Source organism: Eumetopias jubatus, unplaced genomic scaffold, assembly GCF_037043125.1.
Source record: "Eumetopias jubatus isolate StellerSeaLion01/CBP00866 unplaced genomic scaffold, mEumJub1_p1.0 scaffold_17, whole genome shotgun sequence".
NCBI classification, from domain to species: Eukaryota; Metazoa; Chordata; class Mammalia; order Carnivora; family Otariidae; genus Eumetopias; species Eumetopias jubatus.
The window spans coordinates 6,777,394-6,797,534 of NW_028274823.1; the positions used below are offsets into that span (position 1 = coordinate 6,777,394).

General features: G+C 48.1%; 1 protein-coding gene across 1 annotated transcript in view; it reads left to right on the forward strand.

Annotated features, from left to right (window-relative positions):
• The window catches only part of ADAM12 (ADAM metallopeptidase domain 12), a 351,251-nt gene that overhangs the window by 299,077 nt on the left and 32,033 nt on the right, over window positions 1–20,141 (forward strand). The window contains exons 15-18 of the mRNA XM_088020108.1: window positions 12,931–13,039; window positions 13,147–13,345; window positions 15,448–15,525; window positions 18,243–18,351. Of these exons, the coding sequence (XP_087876234.1) occupies window positions 12,931–13,039; window positions 13,147–13,345; window positions 15,448–15,525; window positions 18,243–18,351 (495 nt within the window). The remainder of the gene's footprint in view (window positions 1–12,930; window positions 13,040–13,146; window positions 13,346–15,447; window positions 15,526–18,242; window positions 18,352–20,141) is intronic.

Here is a 20,141-nt window from a genome sequence, read left to right on the forward strand (position 1 = left end):
TCTGTGAGTTCTCCCAGTGCTCCTCGGGCTTTGTGAATCCACTTGGGCACAGAAGGAGGAGGCCTGTGGCATCTGGGGCCTTGTGCTTCATCTCGGGACCCTGACCAGCCCTCTGTGCTGGCCTCCTCACCGCTGGGCCATGGCGCCCTCGGGCCAGGGTAGGGTCTCTCGATCTCACACCGGGTGACTGCCTTGCGATGACAAGCACAAAGAAGGCACTCACTATACACGTGTCAGGTGGTTGGATGGGCTCTGAATGGTTTCGTGACTTCAGACACCTTTTAGCCAAGTGAGGTCACTTTGGGACAGTGGCAATTGCTGCAGGCCAAATCCTTGTGGCCTAAAGCATCCCTAGTGGCCATTCCTTCCCAGCCTTTCTCCGGACTCAGTAATCTCCCCCTTCTTGAGTTACAGGGGCTGTTATAATGTTCCCTTCCAAAAAAGCATTCTGTGGCCAGAGCACACACAGCACTTGGAGCTTTTGGAGTAAAATGTGCTCTTGGGTGCCCTGCTATATTACAGCGTCTGGCCCCATTTCCAAAGTGAGGTCAGATGGAACTCCACGGCTCTCTCTGAGCCACCACCACTGTGTGACTCAGCTGGCTGCACGCCTCAGATTCTTGGTGACCAAGGCTGGTATTTATTATCTCATCAGATGAGTCCTTCTCAAGCTGCCTGACCAGAAAGAGAGAGAGAGAGAGAGAGAGAGAGAGAGAGCGAGCACGCCAGACAGGCAGGCAAACTGACAACCTGACTCATGCCCTGAGCTTTTCAAAAGTAAGAGCAGTAGATAGTTACCTGCATCCCGGTGGCTGACAGTGAGGCTGGAGGCCTGACTGCCTGGGGGCCGGCGCCCCTGCTGAGGAGGGCTGCTGCTGTGGAGCTCCCAGCCTGCCTCTTCTCTCCCGGCCCTCCCCCTGAGGACTGAGGAGGCCTTTGCCCGGGCCGTGGTACATTTGCTGTGAGAGGGTCACAGCCTGCGGACTAAGCCTCCCTGGCATCAGGGGTGCTCAGAGTTCCTGGAAGTGACAAGCTCGGGGGGACCCACCTCAGGCTTGTGACTTCCCAGGGCTCGGTGCACTTCAGCCAATCCTTTCTCGGTCCTTCTGATCGCCGTGCAGACTTCCTCGGGGCGAGGGGGGTGGGGCGGGTAGAGCTAGCCATGGCCCTCCACATCTCCTCAGAAGGGCCTTTGCCCACCTCCTCTGTGAATGCAGTATGCTCCTTTCCTTCCATGTCGGAGCAACTGCCCTACTGTCTAGGTCAAGGGTACTGTACGAGTTTTCTGGGGCTGCTAACGAATCCCCACAGACGTAGTGGCTTATGACAACACAAATTTGTCATCTTACAGTTCTGCGGGTTGGAAGTCCTAAAATGATGTTGGCAGGGCAGCGTTACTTTCGCAAGCTCTAGGGGAGAGGACATTTCTGTGTCTCTTCCAGCTTCCCGAGGCACCTGCATTCCTGGACTCACCCCCCCCCCAGCCCCCATCTTCAAGGCCAGCGGCACACATCTGCCAATCTCTCTCCCTCTCTGGCTTTTCCTTCTGTCGTCCCATCTTCTCTGTGTCTGAGCCTCCTGTCCCCCTCTTATAAGGGCCCTGTGATCCTATTGCACCTACCCAGACCATTAAGGAGAATCGATCCTCCCCAAATCCTTAACTTAATCACATCCTCAAAGTCCCTTTTGCCGTGTGAGGTGACATATTCACAGGTTCTGAGTATCAGGACGTGGGCCTCTTTGGGGGGCCCTTTTTCTGCCTACCACAGTCCTTGAACAGACCACTTACTAATGAGGTGGCCTTCAACAAACTGCCCAACCTTGGGCCTCATCTGTAAAATGGGGATTGTAATATGCCTACCCCCGGGGTATACTGCTGTCCTCGAACACAGCCTATGGCCGGCCTATCGTGTGTAATACATCACGTGCTGTCACGTGCTAGGTGTGTGGCGCCTAGTAGGTCTGAACTCTAGAAAGAAGATATGACTGAGCTCACAGGAAGCTCACTGTCTAGTGAGCAAGATGCTCACATCCTGGGGCTGTAGTGAGTGCTGGGATGTGGTGGGGCACGGAAGATTGAGGGCTCAGCCCTCAAGAGTGAGGTGTGGAGCCAACCGGAAGGCATCCTAGATGAGGTGGCCCTGGAGACGTTGTTTAGCAGGGGTGGGAGGAGAAGAGTATTTCCTGCACACGGAATAGCAGGGGTCGAGGTGCAGAGAAACACTTGGAGGGGGTGCATTCCAGGGAACTGCAGGCCGTTCGTCTTGTCCAGAGCTTGGACCGTGACCTGGAGAGCAGAGATCCTCATTTGTCACCCCATCCTCTCATTCCTTAAATAATCATTGGTGTCCAGCTATTGTAAGATGCTGACTCAAGAGCCCTGATTCTGCCAGAGCCACCTACTTCCCACAGTCCCTCTGTGCTCTCGCCTGGACCTGGAGTAGAGTCAGGATGTGACCCTCACGATCCTGGGGGCCAGGGTGACTTCCACAGCCAGGATCCTCGCCAGCGAGAGGCACCAGGCTGAGAGAATTCTAATGCTGTATTATGGTGCTTGGTTTAAATTAGCTTTCCATGATTCAGAGAGGGAAAATTTATTGTCAGGAATACATTTGCCGTATTTCATTTCCCCATGGTTTAGCAAATGCTCTGGGCTCTGGACCACATCTGCTGGAGGGTCATTTTCATTCCCCTCTGAGGCCCAGTGACTCAGAGCTCCAGGGTCATCGGGCTCCTGCTCTGCTGGCCTGTGCCACGTGCACCCCAGTGACCCGACCAAACTGTCGAGTCATCCGGAAGCATCCAGTTATGCTCAGGACGTCCGTCAGTCTCCAGACCTGGCTGCCCAAATGCTGGCCGGATAAAGCCCTCCCTTCCAGCTAACTATTCCCTTTTGAAATAGACTTTTCTCAATCCGGCATTGTATTTCAATAAAATAATCCTGCTTCCAAATCTTTCTACAAATAGAATGATAGAAAATTCAAAACATATGCCTGCAACCAACTCCTCGCTAGCAAAGTAATACCCTTTTAGAATACCTTTCGGGGTTTTCATTCATTTGTTTCTTTTCCTAATTAGTGTTGATAATGTTCTTGTTGGCGAGGAGTTTAAATTCTTCCCTCCCCTGGCCCCCGATTCTTCTTCCACAAATGTTGTCTCTCAAGGCTTAATAGGTTGATGTCAGGCACAGAAATGTTATCTGCAGTTCCAACTGTAACTTGTGCTTAGCTCCCTTAGTCCAGTTTCATCTTAATAGCCACAAAGATTTTCTGTCCGTGTGATATGACCTTTATTCCTTCCGAAATACAGCTGGATATTTTTCTTCAGGCAGAAAATTTACTTTTGCCAACGTTGTTTATCTGCACCATGCTTACTGAAAGCGTTACTTGGAAATTAATCTTACGGATAACTACGTGTCTAGAGCCACAGACAATTTGCACCAGGGAAGTCCTGAAATATGTTAGTTTTATCTATTTTATCACTCACCAGAAAATAGTGTCACTTGATTTATGCAGTGTGAGCTGGCCAGACAATTTTTATGGGCTGGTAAATATTCAGTGTTTATCTGCAAGGCTGGTTTAAATGAGTTTGTGTTATTATGATACACCTGGGGCAGTACATTTACTAATCATCTACAACTCTGGTGACGCATGATGGGGAGAGAAGATACTTTTGCCAAGAGTCCTATCGTCTAGAGACAAGAGAGTCTCCCTTTGGTCCCACTGCGTGAGAAGGAAGTGATAAAACTTGTCCATTTGGGCTCCATTTTCCATTGAACGCAAAGGTCAGTTTGGAGTAGAGCGAGGGAGCACTATGAGGACAACCGGAGAGCCTTCAGTCCTTCGAAAGAGGGCCTTTGTCTGCAGGTATGCGCAGCGGGGGCGGGACAGTTAGTGACAGGGAGGGAGGAGCCCATCCGCCCAAATGCGAGAAGTGCCTTTGCATATAGAGTCATTTCAAGGAAAAGATTAGATCAAGTAAATTGTGGGCTTAATGCAAGATGTCATCATCTCTCTTTCAAAAGACACAATGACATTGGAACTTGCAAACTACAATTACAAATATAAGTTTTATCCCTCTGAAGATAAAACTGGTAATTAAAACCCATCACTTTCTGGGTAATTGTAAAATACAGTGGGATGTCAAAATTCCCTCTGAAAGGCTAAATTTTATCTTTGGATAATGGCAAAACATCTAAGTGTTCTGTTATTAAGAATTCAAAGGCTGTGAGTTGATGCACTATCGTAGCGATAAGAACACTGTTGTCATTTTTTCCAAGAGACAGACATGAAATCTTTTCGTGAAAACGTGAAGACAGACATTTTTAAGCGTGGCAACTTTGAACCCAAATCTCTGTGCCTTCGTAACCTCTCCCCAGTGGGTAGAAGTCATTTACACTTCTGAAATTATTGACCATTCTGTCTCTAAGAGAAAGCCCCGTGCAACACTTGGCTGGGCCCTGCTCCGCTATCAGAACTGGCCTGAGCCCAGGTGCTCAGGACTTGTCTCTGGGCTTCGTGGCTCCTACTCTCCTTCCTTAATGATGTGTTCTTTGAAAGCAAGAGCTGTCTCTGCTCCCAGGGTCAGCGCCAAGCTCCCTTTCTGGTTGTCCTGCCCATACAGTTTCTTACTTTACCTGTATTTGCGAAACCTCTGTCTCCTGATGACCTTATGTCTTCTTCCCTCATCGGACAGCATGGTAATACTTCCTCTGATTTAAATGAGTAAATGAAAATCCGGAGCCACGGAAAAGATGAGCCAGGAGACAGCATTCGCTTACCCAAGATGTTTTGTTCTACAGAAATTGCAGTTGACTTCCTCTGGGGAGGGCGGTTGAGACATGACGTGCCTTCCCCAAACTGTGTTCCTCGTGGCTCTTCACTCATTCATTCTTGGCACACACCTGCTCTGTGCAGGCTTGAGGCACCACCCCTGTCCACTGGGTTTTACCACTTACTCAACATTAACATCTTCAGCAAGTTGCTAGAACACTGAGCCGTGGTGTTTAAATCTGTGAAATGGGATATGTAGACTTTACAGGGTGGTTAGACGGATTAAAGATCCTGCGTGCTGAACGCAGCACAATGCCTAATAATGGGGGGACTCAACAGATGGCATGTTGGTGACCTAAAATATGCTCATCCACTTCAAGTGTGTGTGCTGGTTTGTTTAAGGGTGAGGAAAGAAATTATAGGGAAGGTGACCTGTGTCCCCAGAGTATAAAAGGACTCATACTCAAGGGTCTGTACTTGAGACCTCCTACTGCCTCTTTCAAGATGGTGCCATGGGCCTGTGCAGTGAGATGGGGCTCGGGAAGCCCAGCCCAGAGCAGGCTGGGAGGGTGCCCAGAATAAGCACAGGGCTTGGGGCAGTGGGGAGCCTCACACACTGAAATGAGTAAGGAGGGGAGAGGTGTAGGGAAGTTGAAGTCCTTAACTTCAACTGTAGTTTTTACTGAACATACAAAGTATGTACAAAACCTCCCAGGGTTTCAGAAAAGGAGATTCTCTTCCCCCTCGTGTCTCAAGGTGGGTTCAGCAATTACTTATCTAGCCATTCAGCACTCTTCATTGGTTTCCTATGACGTGCTAGGCACTGGGGACAATCATCTGTGAAGCAGACAGATGTAACGCCCTTATGGACGTAATCGTGAACTATTACAAGTACGGTAAGTGTTGTAAACATGGCCAGACGCAAGGAGCTCTCTTCTCCCTCATGCATCCTCCCATTCTTAATGCCCAGGAGCCAGACTTCCTCTTCCCCGTGACTGATGGCTGTCCTTATTATAATTCAGGTTTACTGAGAGACTGCTATGCGTTAGGGATTCAAGAAGTCCTCACAGCACCTTTGGGTGAAGGGATGGCCTTGTCCCCGTTTTACAAATCAGGGAACAGAGTCTCTAGAGCATATATCACTTTACCAGGGTCCTTTAGTATGTAGGGTCGACATCAGATCAGCCTATCTTATTCTCTGTCCCAAACCCTTGCCCTTCCAATTCTGCAGCGTGGCTGATTATAGAGACCAAAGGGGAGGAGCCTTCCACAAGCAATTGAAATTTGATAAACATTCAATGTTTTCCTTAGATCTCATACATGCCCAGATACAAAGCATGGAAACCCCCAAAAAACTATCCATCAGAAAGAATGGTTCACTACCAACCTCTTAATCTCTCAATCATGTCTTTTGACTCTCACAGTCCAGTCAGAAAGGCACACTGGACCTCATGAGCGTCTATCAGTGCTATTTAGGAGGTTTGTTGACGTTGACTGACAAAATTGGGTTTAAGAAAAGACAAGGACATTTATCACCTGTTTGTGCCTAGAGTGTGACTTCATGCCTCCCCTTTTTTTTTATTCTGGTAAAAGAGCTTTTAAAAGATCACTTTGACAAGCAACAAGATGAATGATTAGGTTATAGAGATCATGAATATACACCCGCTGAGCAAATAGAAAAAAAGCAAAAGCAAAAGACTCACTGTCGGAGGAATGGGTACTTGTACTAAAAATAAGATTTCCAGTGACAACATCACAACAAAATAAAAAGGTCAGCATCCAAATGAGCTAGAAGTACAGAGGATGTGCTATGGAAAACAGACTTGTTTTTAACCACTTTACTGAAGTATGATTGACATACAAGAAGCTGTATTTAATGTATATACACCTTGATGAGTTTAGAGATAAGTATACATCCAAGAAGCTGTCACCATGATCCATGCCATAAACATATTCATCATCTCCAAAAGATTCTTCCTCTTAACCCCTTCATTTGTGTGTGTGTGTGTGTGTGTGTGAGAGAGAGAGAGAGAGAGAGAGAGAGAACATTTAGCATAAGATCTACCCTCTTGGCAAAATTTTAAGTATATAGTACAGTTTTATTAACTATAGACTCTGTTGTACAGTAGATTTCTAAGACTTACTTTGTATAACTGAAACTTTGTACTCTTTGACTAATGCCTCCCCAAAGCTCCCCCCTTCCCCCAGCCCCTGGCAACCACCATTCTACTCTCTGCTTTTATCAGTTTGACTTTTTCAGATTCTACATAGGAGTGAGATTGTGCAGTATTTGTCTTTCTGTGTCTGATTTATTTCACTTAGTGTAATGTCATCCAGGTTTATCCATGTTGTCTCAAATGGCAGGATTTCCTTCTTTTTTAAGGCTGAATAATCTTCAGCTTTGTGCATATACTACATTTTCTTTATCTATTCGTCCATCAATGGACATAGTTTGGCTCCATGTCTTGGGCATTGTGAATAATGTTGCAGTGAACATGGGAATTTAGATATCTCTTCCAGATCCTGATTTCAGCTCTTTTGGATATATACCCAGAAGTGGGACTACTGATATATGGTAGTTCTATTTTTAATTTTTTGAGGGATTTCCATACTGTTTTTTGCAAAGGTCGTCTCAGTTTGCATCCCCACAATGTATGGTTCAACGGTACAAGTGCTTCCTTTTCTCAACACCCTCGCCAATATTTGTTGTCTTTTGCTTTTTTTTATACTAGCCATTCGAACTGGTGTGATGTGATATCTCACTGTGCTTTTGATTTGCATCTCCCTGATCATCAGTGAGGTTGAGCATCTTTTTGTATAACTGTTGGCCATTTGTATGTCTTCTTGGAAGACGTGTCTATTCAGTTCCTTTGCCCATTCTTTAATCTGGTTATTTGGGATTATTTTGCTGTTGAGTTGTAGGAGTTCCCTGTGTATTTTGTGTATTAACCCTTTGTCAAATAGATGGTTTACAAATACTTCCTCCCATTCTGTAGCTTGCCTTTCATTTTGTTGATTATTTTTCCTTTACTGTAAGGAGGCTGTTTTGTTCAATGTAGTCCCACTTGTCTATCTTTGCTTTGGTTGCCTGTGTTTTTGGTGTCATGTCCGAGAAATCTTTGCCAAGACCAATGTCAAGGAGCTTTTCCCCTATGTTTTCTTGAAACTATAAGTTTTAAGTCTTACATTTAAGTTGTTACTCCATTTTTTACTTCATTTGTGCAGTGGTAGAAGATAAGGGTCCAGTTTATTCTTTTGCATGTGCAGATCCAGTTTTCCCAGCACCATTTATTAAAGAGATATCCTTTCCCCATTGGGCTTTCTTGGCACCTTTGTCAAAGATCAGTCAACCAGACCTTGAGACCAAAGAGAAATGTAAAGATGCTGAGTAGCATAGTTTCACAATATAGGAGAGTAAAAGAAAAAGTAGTATTTCCTCATTAAAATGGGACTTTTCAATATTTCCCGTCAAGTTAATTGACACTATGTTGTAAGACTGGACTCTGTCATCCATGTTGCTAAAAATTCACATGTTCAAATTGGCCATCAACATTTCTGGGCCATTTTCTCTGTGGGAAAATGGCAACTCTCCTTAAGTGTGTGGTGGCCTTCTACTTGGGCATGCCCAGCACTTCACAGTTATCAGGAACCACTAATACTCTTCTATAGCCTCTAAGGATTTCATAGTCAGTACATCACACATACACCTGGTTTTCTAAGCCATGCAGCCCATTGGCATTTGGGGCATTAAAATCCCAAGGCCCCCTGCCCTAGAAGACCCAGTTTTGCCAAAGTTCCAGATCCAGATTCCCAAGCGGTGACCTAGTGTTGGTTTTCTCTTCTGAAATGTTTCGTACTTGCTTAAACACTGTTTGTACTCCTTTGCTTGATTTCCTGCCATGTTTTAGCCGCTTTCTGTGGTATTCATACATCAAACTTGCCCCCTTTGTTTTAAATCGCTGTGGCAACCCGTCTCTTTCCCTCTTCCTTCCTCCTGGTCTTACCCCTCTGCACACCCCAGTCCAACGCTCCTCCAGTCTTGCCTTCCAGCTGTTTGCAAGCTCATGTGTCTGAAACTGCTGGGAAATCTCTACCCCCCCCCCCACACACGTATATAAAATCTCTTTTGTCTCTCTCTCTCTTTTTTTTTTTTTTTTACCTATAAGGAAACAAATTTATCAATGAATACATTCGAATTGCAACAAGGTTGTTTTTTTCTAAGTGGCCACATTTCCCGGAAGATAAATTACTTGATAATCGCAAGCGTGACAGAACCTCTGTAGCATCAACACGGCATCAGTGGCAGAGTGAGAACAACTCTGCCTCCCCAGTCCCAGGAGCTTAGCATCCCCCGGAAACTGCGGGAGCTCCTTTATCCTTCTGAGGCAGGGAAAGAGGGAATGAAGCCATTTTATCAGCCTTACAGCACGCCGCAGGAACTCATACCCCGTATCCTCCTAAATCACTTGGGCAGCATGCCAGTAAATATCATGGCTCTTGCCCCGTTACCCCTGCGCACCTGCCTGGCTTTCCAATCAGCAATGGGGGGGGGGGGGCGCGGATGCAGGTTGGTCTTCTCTCTGTCCCCAAGGCCCGTGCAGGACCCAGCACAGCTGGGGCCTCGATACACCTCAGAGCACCAGCGGGGACAGGCTGAGCTCCACCCTCAGGTAGTCCTGATATCTGGCTTTAAGCCACATATTTAACCTCTTAGGTTCTAGTTTTCTTGTCCATAAAATGGGATAATGAGACCTACCTCTTAGGATCCCTAGTTAGATTGAGTGGTGGAATTCAGCTCCTGGTCCCTCCTCTACCTGACCAGCCTGCTTAGCACAATAGCCCCCTGGACCCTCCCACTCTGTCGATTCCTTCATAACATTCCCCACCCCTGGACTTGAGAGCAATATACTCATTTGCTTGCTTTTTGTTTTTCCTTGCAACTTTAAAGCAAGCAGGAGGTTTTGTCCACGGTGACCAATCAATATGCCCCCAGTGCCTGGTGGATAGTAAGTGCCAGATAAATCTGTGTGTGATTGAAGTCTGCAACGTGATGGGAGGGTGGATGGGTGGATGGGTGGAAGGAAGGAAAAGAAAGGAAAGGAGAGGAAGGAAGGAAAGGAAAGGAAGGAAAGAAGGAAGGAAGGAAGGAAAGAAAAAAGAGCCAGACAGGCAAGTAATAAGTACATAGAGTCCATGTGAATATACAAACAACCATTGAGTTGTTGATATTCTAGATGCCAGTTTTTGGTTTTTTTTTAAGGCTTGCTGGTCTTCTTTTTTTATTTTTTTAAATTAATTTAAAAATTTTTTTCAATGTAGGGTTCCATGATTCATTGTTTGCGTATAACACCCAGTGCTCCATGCAGTACGCGCCCTCCTTAATACCCATCACCAGGCTAACCCATCCCCCCACCCCCCTCCCCTCTAGAACCCTCAGTTTGTTCCTCAGAGTCCATAGTCTCTCGTGGTTCATCTCGCCCTCCAATATCCGCCCCCCTTCATTTTTCCCTTCCTACTATCTTCTTTTTTTTTTCTTTAACATATAATGTATTATTTGTTTCAGAGGTACAGGTCTGTGATTCAACAGTCTTACACAATTCACAGCGCTCACCATAGCACATATCCTCCCCAATGTCTATCACCCAGCCACCCCATCCCTCCCACCCCCACCTCCACTCCAGCAACCCTCAGTTTGTTTCCTGAGATTAAGAATTGCTCATATCGGGGCGCCTGGGTGGCTCAGTTGGTTAAGCGACTGCCTTCGGCTCAGGTCATGATCCTGGAGTCCTGGGATCGAGTCCCACATCGGGCTCCCTGCTCAGCGGGGGGTCTGCTTCTCCCTCTGACCCTCCCCCCTCTCATGTGCTCTCGCTTTCTCGCTGTCTCAAATAAACAAATAAAATCTTTAAAAAAAAAAAAAAGCCTCATATCAGTGAGGTCATAGGATACATGTCTTTCTCTGATTGACTTATTTCGCTCAGCATAATACCCTCTAGTTCCATCCACATCATTGCAAATGGCAAGCTCTCGTTCCTTTGATGGCTGCATAATATTCCATTGTGTATATATACCACATCTTCCTTATACATTCATCCATTGATGGACATCTTGGCTCTTTCCACAGTTTGGCTATTGTGGACATTGCTGCTATAAACAGCTTCAGAACACTACATTTGTATCTTTGGGGTAAATACCCAGTAGTGAAATTGCTGGATCGTAGGGTTGCTCTATTTTCAACTTTTTGACGCACCTCCATACTGTTTTCCAGAGTGGCTGCTCCAGCTTGCATTCCCTCCAGCGGTGTAGGAGGGTTCCCCTTTCTCCGTAGATGCCAGTTTTTCTAAAACTGATCAATTAGATCCAGGTATGTTGATCAAAGTACCATCAAACAGGACTGATTTAAGTTCAAAGTACAGGCTCAACACTGAGACTCACCTTCGCCATCCTCCGGGTAGATGCACAAGAATAAGACGGAAGAGTGTGGAAGATATGGATCCACGGTAGTCAGTAGTCGGTTGTGTCATCATGCTGTGAACAGAAAAGGGGCTCTGGAGTGCCGGGAAAGGGATCTGACACTGCTGAGCCAGGCACCTCGCCTTTTCCCATGACAGAGAATTGTGTCCAGTTGTGGTAATGTCCTTAAAAATGAGTTTGGAGAGGCCTCTCAATATGGCTTCAAAACAAACAAATGGTGGGGGGGGAGTGGGGCGGGGCGCCTGGGCGGCTCAGTCGGTTAAGAGTCTGCCTTCGGCTCAGGTCATGATCTCAGGGTCCTGGGATCGAGTCCCGCATCGGGCTCCCTGCTCCGCGGGGAGTCTGCTTGTCCCTTTGCGCCTCCCCCACTTGTGCTCTCTCTGTCTCTCAAATAAATAAATAAATTCTTAAAACAGAATAGGAAAATGAGAGGTTCAGGACTCAGGTAGCTCACTGCAAAAGTTAATGGCGGAACCCACTGCCCATCCCAATTCTTGCAAGGGTTTTGTTTGGTTTGATTTGTCTGTTGTTTTTTAAATGAGATGCTATTCATGTCTGCCTCTGCCTGATAAAGAGGAATCAGGTGCAGGTTAAAGAAAGAGAGACATTTTTAGAAATAAGAACATCTTCTGTTCCCTTGCCCGTCGTTAGACTGGTATCTTAGATAAGTCAGTTGTCACCTTGGAAAGCGAATGGAGCTTCCCCAGAGTTGGGTACAGAGAAGGGCGAGGGACAGAGTGAGCTCTGGAGAGTGGGCATCCTGGAGGCTGGAAGTGATATCAGAAGGAGCACCCCACTCGGACACCAGTGTAGGAAAGAAGGTAGACCAAGATCACACCACAAGGCACAGTTTATTCCGAAGAGTATGGACCATTTTCCTGCATTTCTCATAACTTCAACAGGTGTCACTATGCATAGGATCTAAGAACCCTCCAAAACTTTGGCAGTGCAAACCCCAAAGCATACGTTCACTCTTTCCCTGGCTGAGAGATGTGCTAAGAATGGCCATGTCCTGAGCTCTCTGGTCCCATGTGCCTCTCTCCTGGGTGCTGTCATTCTGTGCAAAATGACTATTGGGGTTTATGCCTCCCTGGTCTCCAAGAGCACTCTCTGCCTTGCTAACATAGGCACAAACTGAAGCCAGTGCTTGCTCGTATAGGGAGCTTTACAGGACTGAAAATGTTGTGTAAGATCTCTGTGTTGCTTGTTTGTTCTCTCTCTCTCTCTCTCTCTCTCTCTCTCTCTCTCTCTCTCTGCATCCCCACATAGTCATCATTCCTTGGAGCCTGCTCTAGCTTCCGCTTTCTCACCAGAAAGGTGCGAGATGCTCTTAAAGTGAGCAAGCTCCCCTGTCCCTGCGGCCAGCTAGCCACCTCCTTTCTGTGCTGGGTCAGATCTGGTCCCACAGCCAGGCCACATCTCCTGAGAGGCTGCATGCACCCTGGGCCTGGATAGCTGCCCTAGAGAAGAGTGAGCTATGAAATGCAGGCTTAACCATGAGCGAAGCCGGGAGAGGATGCTAGGCTGCCACTGGTCAGCTCATACCAGGAGTCAGCCAAGATGCAGGCATGATTTCTCCGCACACCAAACACATCTCCCATTAACCTGCAAGCCCGGGGCTGTTCAACAGCAAATACTAAAAACACTTGCGGGAGGTGAACGTGCTGCTTTGCTTCTGTTTCAGGTGCTAAACCTGCCCCCGGGATCTGCTTTGAGAGAGTCAACTCTGCAGGTGACCCTTACGGCAACTGTGGCAAAGACTCTAAGAGTTCCTTTGCCAAATGCGAGATGAGGTATGGAACCCACAACCTGAGCACACCATCACTTTGAACTTCCTACATGGCTCAGGGCCGGTTCCAAACTTGCCCTCTTTGAGGACTGTTTGTTCTCTCCCTTCCAGAGATGCTAAATGCGGAAAAATCCAGTGTCAAGGAGGTGCCAGCCGGCCCGTCATTGGTACCAATGCCGTTTCCATAGAAACAAACATCCCACTGCAGGAAGGAGGTCGAATTCTGTGCCGCGGGACCCACGTGTACTTGGGCGATGACCTGCCGGACCCCGGGCTTGTGCTTGCTGGCACCAAGTGTGCAGATGGAAAAGTAAGACCCAAAAGTTCATTCGCAGCGTAAATGTAAGTCTGGAAGGGGGCCTGCTGAGAAACGTCCTGTCCAAGAACTGATTTAGGAGGTTTGTTTGTTTTCCTAAATCCCCTCCTTCCTAGAACTTTGTCTCTGGAATCCAGTTCTTTGCACCTAGAAGGCAAAGTTAATAAATCCTAGATCCTGGCCTGACCATTGAGATGCACATTTGGGGAAATCAAGCTTGGTTTCTCAGCCTTTAAGTGTTAATAAGTCATTTCTACACTCTGGGTGCCATGAGTGTTTCCAGCCAGGAAATTACTTTGGAAGGAAACACAGTAGCATGTGATATTGTTTTTGGAAATGTGGCCTTGGTTTTTGGCCCAGTGACGGCTTGTTCTCACCTGGACAGAACAGGAAGTCAGATGTATTTTCAGAGACCCCCATAGAGAGAATAGGAGAGGGGAAGAGAGAGGATCAGCTTGAAGCCAAAGGGAGGTCTTTTGGAGCCCAGGGGGAAAGGTAGACGGAGATATTTGGGGGTTTAGAAAGAAAGTCAAAAATGAAAAAACAAAACAAGAAACTGAGTTGTTTTTTTTTTTTTTTAACATTCTGCCACGTTGATTTTTCTCACCAAACTTTCTCATCAGGCTAAATGAAAGCAAGTTAATAAAACATTTTAGGAAAGAGGATTAATCAACCCCCACATGCTTTTTTTAGGACCCCCACCTTCAAAATGATTATGAAATCATTCACGAACATGGAGCTTACAGAGTAGAATAGAAAGATGGATTCAGCTCCTTGAGCAGAGTCCCCAGGGCAAGAATTCTGTACCCTCACCCCTGTCCCCCCGTATACTCTGAGCTGCAAGTGCCTCATCCCAAAGAAAATGGGATGATGATACGCGAAACATGATATACATTCCGGGGGTCTCCTTAACCACACATGTTAGCTTCTCTTCAGGCCTTGACATTAGAATAACACTCATTTTTTAAACTGTAGTCTGAACAGCCAGAAGCCAGAACCAGGTGCATGTGAACACCGAAATTCCAAGGGCTCAATTTATCAATGAGTTTTTTTCTCCATGTGCAAGATTAAATGTGGTTTGATCTCCATCCCTGCAGAACACAGGTTCTTTGAAAGCCGTCCTTGGCATTGCTCGTGGGTTGGGAGAACGGCACCCATGTGCTGGGATTCTGACCGGGGTCCTGCTGTGTTCTCTGTAACCTCCGTTTGTTTTGTCAGCTGGAATGTGACCGTCCCCTTGGCCAAGATTCCCGGCAGCCCTGGGAGTTGTTCTGGGCAAGGGCAACTGGCACTTTTTTCAAAGTGTGTCACTAGTGTGAACGTCCCATAGGAAGGTTCTACTTGATTAGAAATGCTTCTGCAATCTAAAAATTAGACTTCTTTTCCTCTGACTCCACTCATTTGTAACATCTTACGGGAGATAAAGGGCCTGATCCTTTGAGTCTGGAGTATATTAGGCACCTTTAAAATGAGACTAAACTCTTGCAACCAGCCCAGTATCATTTAGCAAATTACTTCCTCCTCAAAGACTTGATAAATACAAGGGAACTGTGTGTTTTCCTCTGCTGAGCATTTGTGTTGATGGTGTGTGTCATCGATGATAGTACTTGTCCATCAGTAATTTGGAAAAGTTCCCATATTTCAGTATCTCCTTTAAAAGGTTCTTGGACCTTGGATTCTTGGAGTCTTTGAGTCTGCACAGGCCCCAGGCTAAGGGCTGGTGCATTTCTCCTTTCCTGTATCTTTTAATGGAAAGGGCAGGTGAGGGCCAGTGGGCAGAGGGGGGAGATGCTGCAATTCACAGGTTTCGTTGCAAGCTCTAAACAAAAATCAGTTATCGTGACCTCATAATTTACTGAAACCATAGGAAGCGCCACATTGACTTGAGTCACATTGACCTGAGTCTTGGAATCTGGAGGCAGGCCTCCAGATCCAGGTCGGAGTCAAATGGAAAGCCCATTATTGTGCTGCATCCATAGGAGCTGAAAGAAGATCGTCTTCTTCAAACCTCTCTTTGCTTTCCCTTTTTAAATCACAGAGACTGTGCATGTGGTTGGAAAGGGGCTAAGAAATTGACTGTTTTCCTCCTTCTGCAGATCTGCCTCAATCGTCGGTGTCAAAACATAAGCGTCTTCGGTGTTCATGAATGTGTGATGCAGTGCCACCAGAGAGGGGTGAGCCGGCTGAATTGCCTTTTTATAGCCAGTCCCTATCAAGCTAAGCGCTAAATCATTCATTTGTGAAGGATTCTACAATCCGTAACTTTTTAAAAATCTTGCAGTTGCCTCAGTGTTTTCTTCTAAAGACACTAATTTTCTTTGACCTTTACATAGCAGGAGTAATGTGACTTTTATTTAACAAAGAAAATCAGATTGAGCTCTAATTGTCTTTCAAATTAACATCCTGTGATTTTTACAAAGGGACTTTGTCAGCTTCAAAGTAATTTTAAAAACTAACCTTCCTGCATAAAGGATTTTGCGTTAATGTTTCAAACAGAGCTATCCCTCTTTCAGCCAAGATTCAGAATATGTGTCTGAACTGAAATCCTTCCAAAGGGAATTAAAACAAAGAAGACAGAACATACTGACCACATGTTCTTGAAATCACATACAATGCGTTTCAACTAAAGAAGGCTGTTATTTTAGTCCAGAGAATTTTTTTAGGCGAGAAGACGACTCTAATTGTTTAAAACATAATTTATTTTTCCTGATGGGCTTAATTATTTCCAATGGAATCATATTAATCTTGATTAACCATGCCGGTGGTTCATTTGTTTTTCTGAAACTTTTCTGCAGAAATCATGCTCCGAATTCTATTTTTAAAACTCACAGGCACTCGCCAATGACTCTAACATAGAATTATGGGGGTTTTAATAAAATGGCTATTACGCCGTAACCATGAAGGACTGCAATGCCATCTCTGGACGGGTTTGTTGACTGAGAGTGTAGCTGACTGTCAATATAAAATGAAATCTTTTTATGTCTTCGTTAGATCATAGATTTCTTTTTAACGGCCCAAAGAGATGATCTGGTGCAGCCTTATTATGAAGGAGCCCAGGACCGAGAGGTGGTAGTGCCTGTTGGAGGTTACATGACCAGTTAGTGGGAATGCTGGGGTGGGGACCCTGGATGCCTCACTTTGCAGCATCCCTGGGCTCCCATCCACGTGTTGGAGAGGAAAGGCCCACATTGTCTGGGTAGGCAGAACAGCTGCCGTGACTTGGTGACAAATCACTTGACCACAGGCCTTCCCTGAGTAAGACCAGGCTCACCGGCAGTGCCTCCAAAAGGGGTGGCGGAGCTGCAGTCTCTCTGCTGCCGATGGCCAGAAGGGCGCGTGACTCCGGTTTGCATTGGGAGACCGTGCCAAACAGTGTGGGCCGCATAGTGCCAAACCCTTGCAGGTGCCTGGCGGGTGGTATGTCAGCCGCAGCGCCTTTGAGAAACAGGCAAGACGCTCAGCTTCGGCAGGTTGTGCCACTCGGTAATCAATGCTGCGTGGCTTCAGCTTTATGGGAATATACTTTCCAACTTGTCACAGGTTATCTGGACTGTTGGTCTTATTTTAGGCAATTGGGGCTTTTGATGGTTGAATCATCAAGGGAAAAAAGTGAAAGCGGGAAAACATCACAAATGAGACATCTACTCTAAACATTTTAAGTTTTGCTTTAAAATATAAAAGTGTGCATTTGGCCCCACCCGGCAATATTCAGATGCAGGGCTGAGGCCTTTGGGGTGAGTGTCCTGACCGTAGCTCTGCTCTGACTTCTTTATATAAACCACGCAAAGCGCATCATCTATAATGTAGTTTTCTTCTTTAAGTGGAAGAGAAACTCGGACACTCAGAAGCAACCCGAGTACAGAATCCTTCCTGGTTTGTGCAGCTCTTCCTGGTCATTCGCAGGCATCCTACCCATTCCAAATGGGTCAGAAATTCTTTTTAGCGACTTGCCCGTATCCAGTGTTCCCAAAGCATGCCCCCCAATTTTCAGAGAGATAACGTCCTCTTGTTTTCATGCTCATATTCCACTGGTTCACGCAGGAGCTCCGTAAGTTCCGTAGATAGTAACAGCGAGTCTAAGAGCCGACTCAGGCTGGGGAGCAGCCTCCTTCGGTCACCTATGCTAACCAGGTGAGCCGAGCTGGCCCCTCCCTGGAGGGCTCTCGTCTCCAAGCTAGGCTACTCGCTCAGGGCCCCCCAGAACGAAGCCCATCCTCCTGCTTTCTCAGCACCCTTTCCTGTCACCAGGACACCAGGGTTTGGTAGGCCGTGGCCAGCGTGCAGGGCCAGGAGCCAAGGAAGGGCTGCTGGGAGCCTGCCCGAGGGAGGCGGGCGTCTCAGGCATGTGATGTCAGAGCAGGTCAGCCAGCCTCTCCGAGCTTCGTGTCTACAGGAGGCAGGGCTGTGCCCAGAGGTTGTCAGGCCCGTGATGGCCGAGGGCTCAGATTCCGCAGCCCTGAAGCCGGGTCGCTCCTCACCACGGAGAAGGCTTCTCATTGTGGTCAGACGGTGGGCGGGGGTGAGGGGGGGGGATCCTGACTTGAAAAAGAAGACACAGTTATTGACGGAGAAAGAAAGGGGTGGGAGGCAGTGGAAGACCCCCCCCCCCCAAATCCCCATCACTCCCTTAACAGCTGCTGACAGGCAGATTATGTTACATTTGCAGCCTTGGGCTCTGGTCCCACCTGTGTGGTGCTGTGTTTCAGGTTTATGCTCACAGTGGCCTGTCTGTATCTGGCGGTGTCAGCACTGATGGGGACGCTGACCACAGGGCCTTTGCTTTGGTCTGGCAGCCAATTAGAGCTCAAAGATTTACTGCCGCCCCACATGGAGGGTGGGCTCTAATGCTGCATCTCTCTCTTGATGTCCCCCTCCCCTGTGGCCCGGACAGGTGTGTAACAACCGGAAGAACTGCCACTGTGAGGCCCACTGGGCGCCTCCCTTCTGTGACAAGTTTGGCTTCGGGGGAAGCACAGACAGTGGCCCCATCCGGCGAGCAGGTGCGTGGGGACAGCGCATCCCCGGGAGTGGGCGCTGAGCAACTGGGGGGCCGTGGGTAGTCAGGCACGGGTCCTTCCAAGCAAAACGGAGGGCTCACCAGCTGCCAAGGGGATGTAGGTGTACCCCCCAGTGGGAACCCCAGCGCACCCCCACGAGGGCCTGACACCGCCCAAGGCCCATTTCCAGCCGCTGTCCCATCCTGACCTCTGCCGAGACTCCTTGCTCTGCTCTGGCTGAGAGGCTGACTCTGTCCCTTCTTCAGCGGCGACACTTTGCTTAGCTAAAGTCATTTCGACAGCAGACTGCCAAATGGGTATGAACTTCAGTGGGGGGTGAAAGGACTTTGTAAAGTCCAGCCTCGGTGCCCTGGGGACCAAGAGGTGTGACGCCGAATGTCTCCTAAAACCTTTACTAAGGAGACACCTCCTCCAAGTCCAGGTGAACGGTCCCAGCAGCAGCAGTGGTAAAAGCAACCGCTTCTGTTTACTGAGTTGTTGTCCTGTGCAGGCCCCATGCTGGGCGTTTCTTCTGCATGATCTCAGCAGATCCTTGCCTAACTCCCAAGTCACGATTATTCTTCCTTCTTTACAATATAAAGGACCTGGGGCTCAGGGAAGGTAAGTAACTTACCCGAAGTCACACAGCTAAGATTGAGACCAAGTCCATCTCCCCCTAAAAAGACTCCTCATAGTAGCTGTGCTTGACCCCCCTTCTTTTCTCCCCGGACGACCTGGAGGAATGGTCTCCTGGTGCATTGCTGTTTTGTCTGAGCACTTGTCAGGCAGTGAAGGGGCAAGTCTGAAGGATGTCCCTCGTAAAGGGAAAGAAACACATCAAAAAGGTGCAGGGGGCCAGCGCCGAGCCCACTTGTGCTGACACCTCTGTGCTCACCTGAGCCCCATGACGCGCAGATGTTCAGACGGTGGCTCATGCTGCTATGGAGGATGTCACGTGTCTCACGTCCCGCTGTGACTGGCAGTGGGTCACCACGTCTCCAAGACAACAGACATAACACTGCTCTGTGGGTCCAGGCCCCGCAGCAAGTACAAAAAGGACCAGAAAGTCTTGCTGTCTAGTGAGCGTTCCTTGCGGGGGTAGGAAGACAAGGGCCGGCCCCGTGTCCCCTTTCGTCGCTGACGTCTGCGCCCTGAGCATGGCGTTCTCGCTGCCCCGCGGTTAACGCTCGGGGATGGCGTGAAGCGTGTGTCGGGCACAACTAGCAGGATTCTAGCTTCTGCTCGGACAGGGGCACTGCTACCCATTCCCCCTGCATCGAGTCAGCCGGATGGTGCCCGAAAGGGGTTGGAGGGGATTGGCCAGCGTGAGCTGGTACCGGCCGTGGTACTCAGCTGTGGGGGCTTCACAGAAGCCAGGAAATCCGCAGTTGCCAGTTCTTCACCGTAGCAGGTAAGAATCGTTACAGCAATGAAAACGAGCAGTGACTCCATCCACTGCTGCCATTCCTGCATGAAAGGACATTGAAACGCACACTGAAGAGGCAGGCGTGGGGAGCCAGGTCCCAGGCCTCCCTGCCCCCACTGCCCGCCAGCCTGGCCATGACTCCTCGAGCACCTGCCACGTGCCGGCCACTCTGCCCCCAGAGACACGGAGCAGGCCCAGTGTGGCCCAGCAAAAGCGCTGCCAGGGGAGGGGTGACGTGGGACTCGGGGAGGTGGGCCAATGTGGGGAGCCGCACAGGACACGGTGTTGGCACTGCATGAGGGGACCAGGGGACCCCAGTTTGCTGGCTCGAGCAGCTTGATGGCATGTCCTGCAACGGATGAAGGCA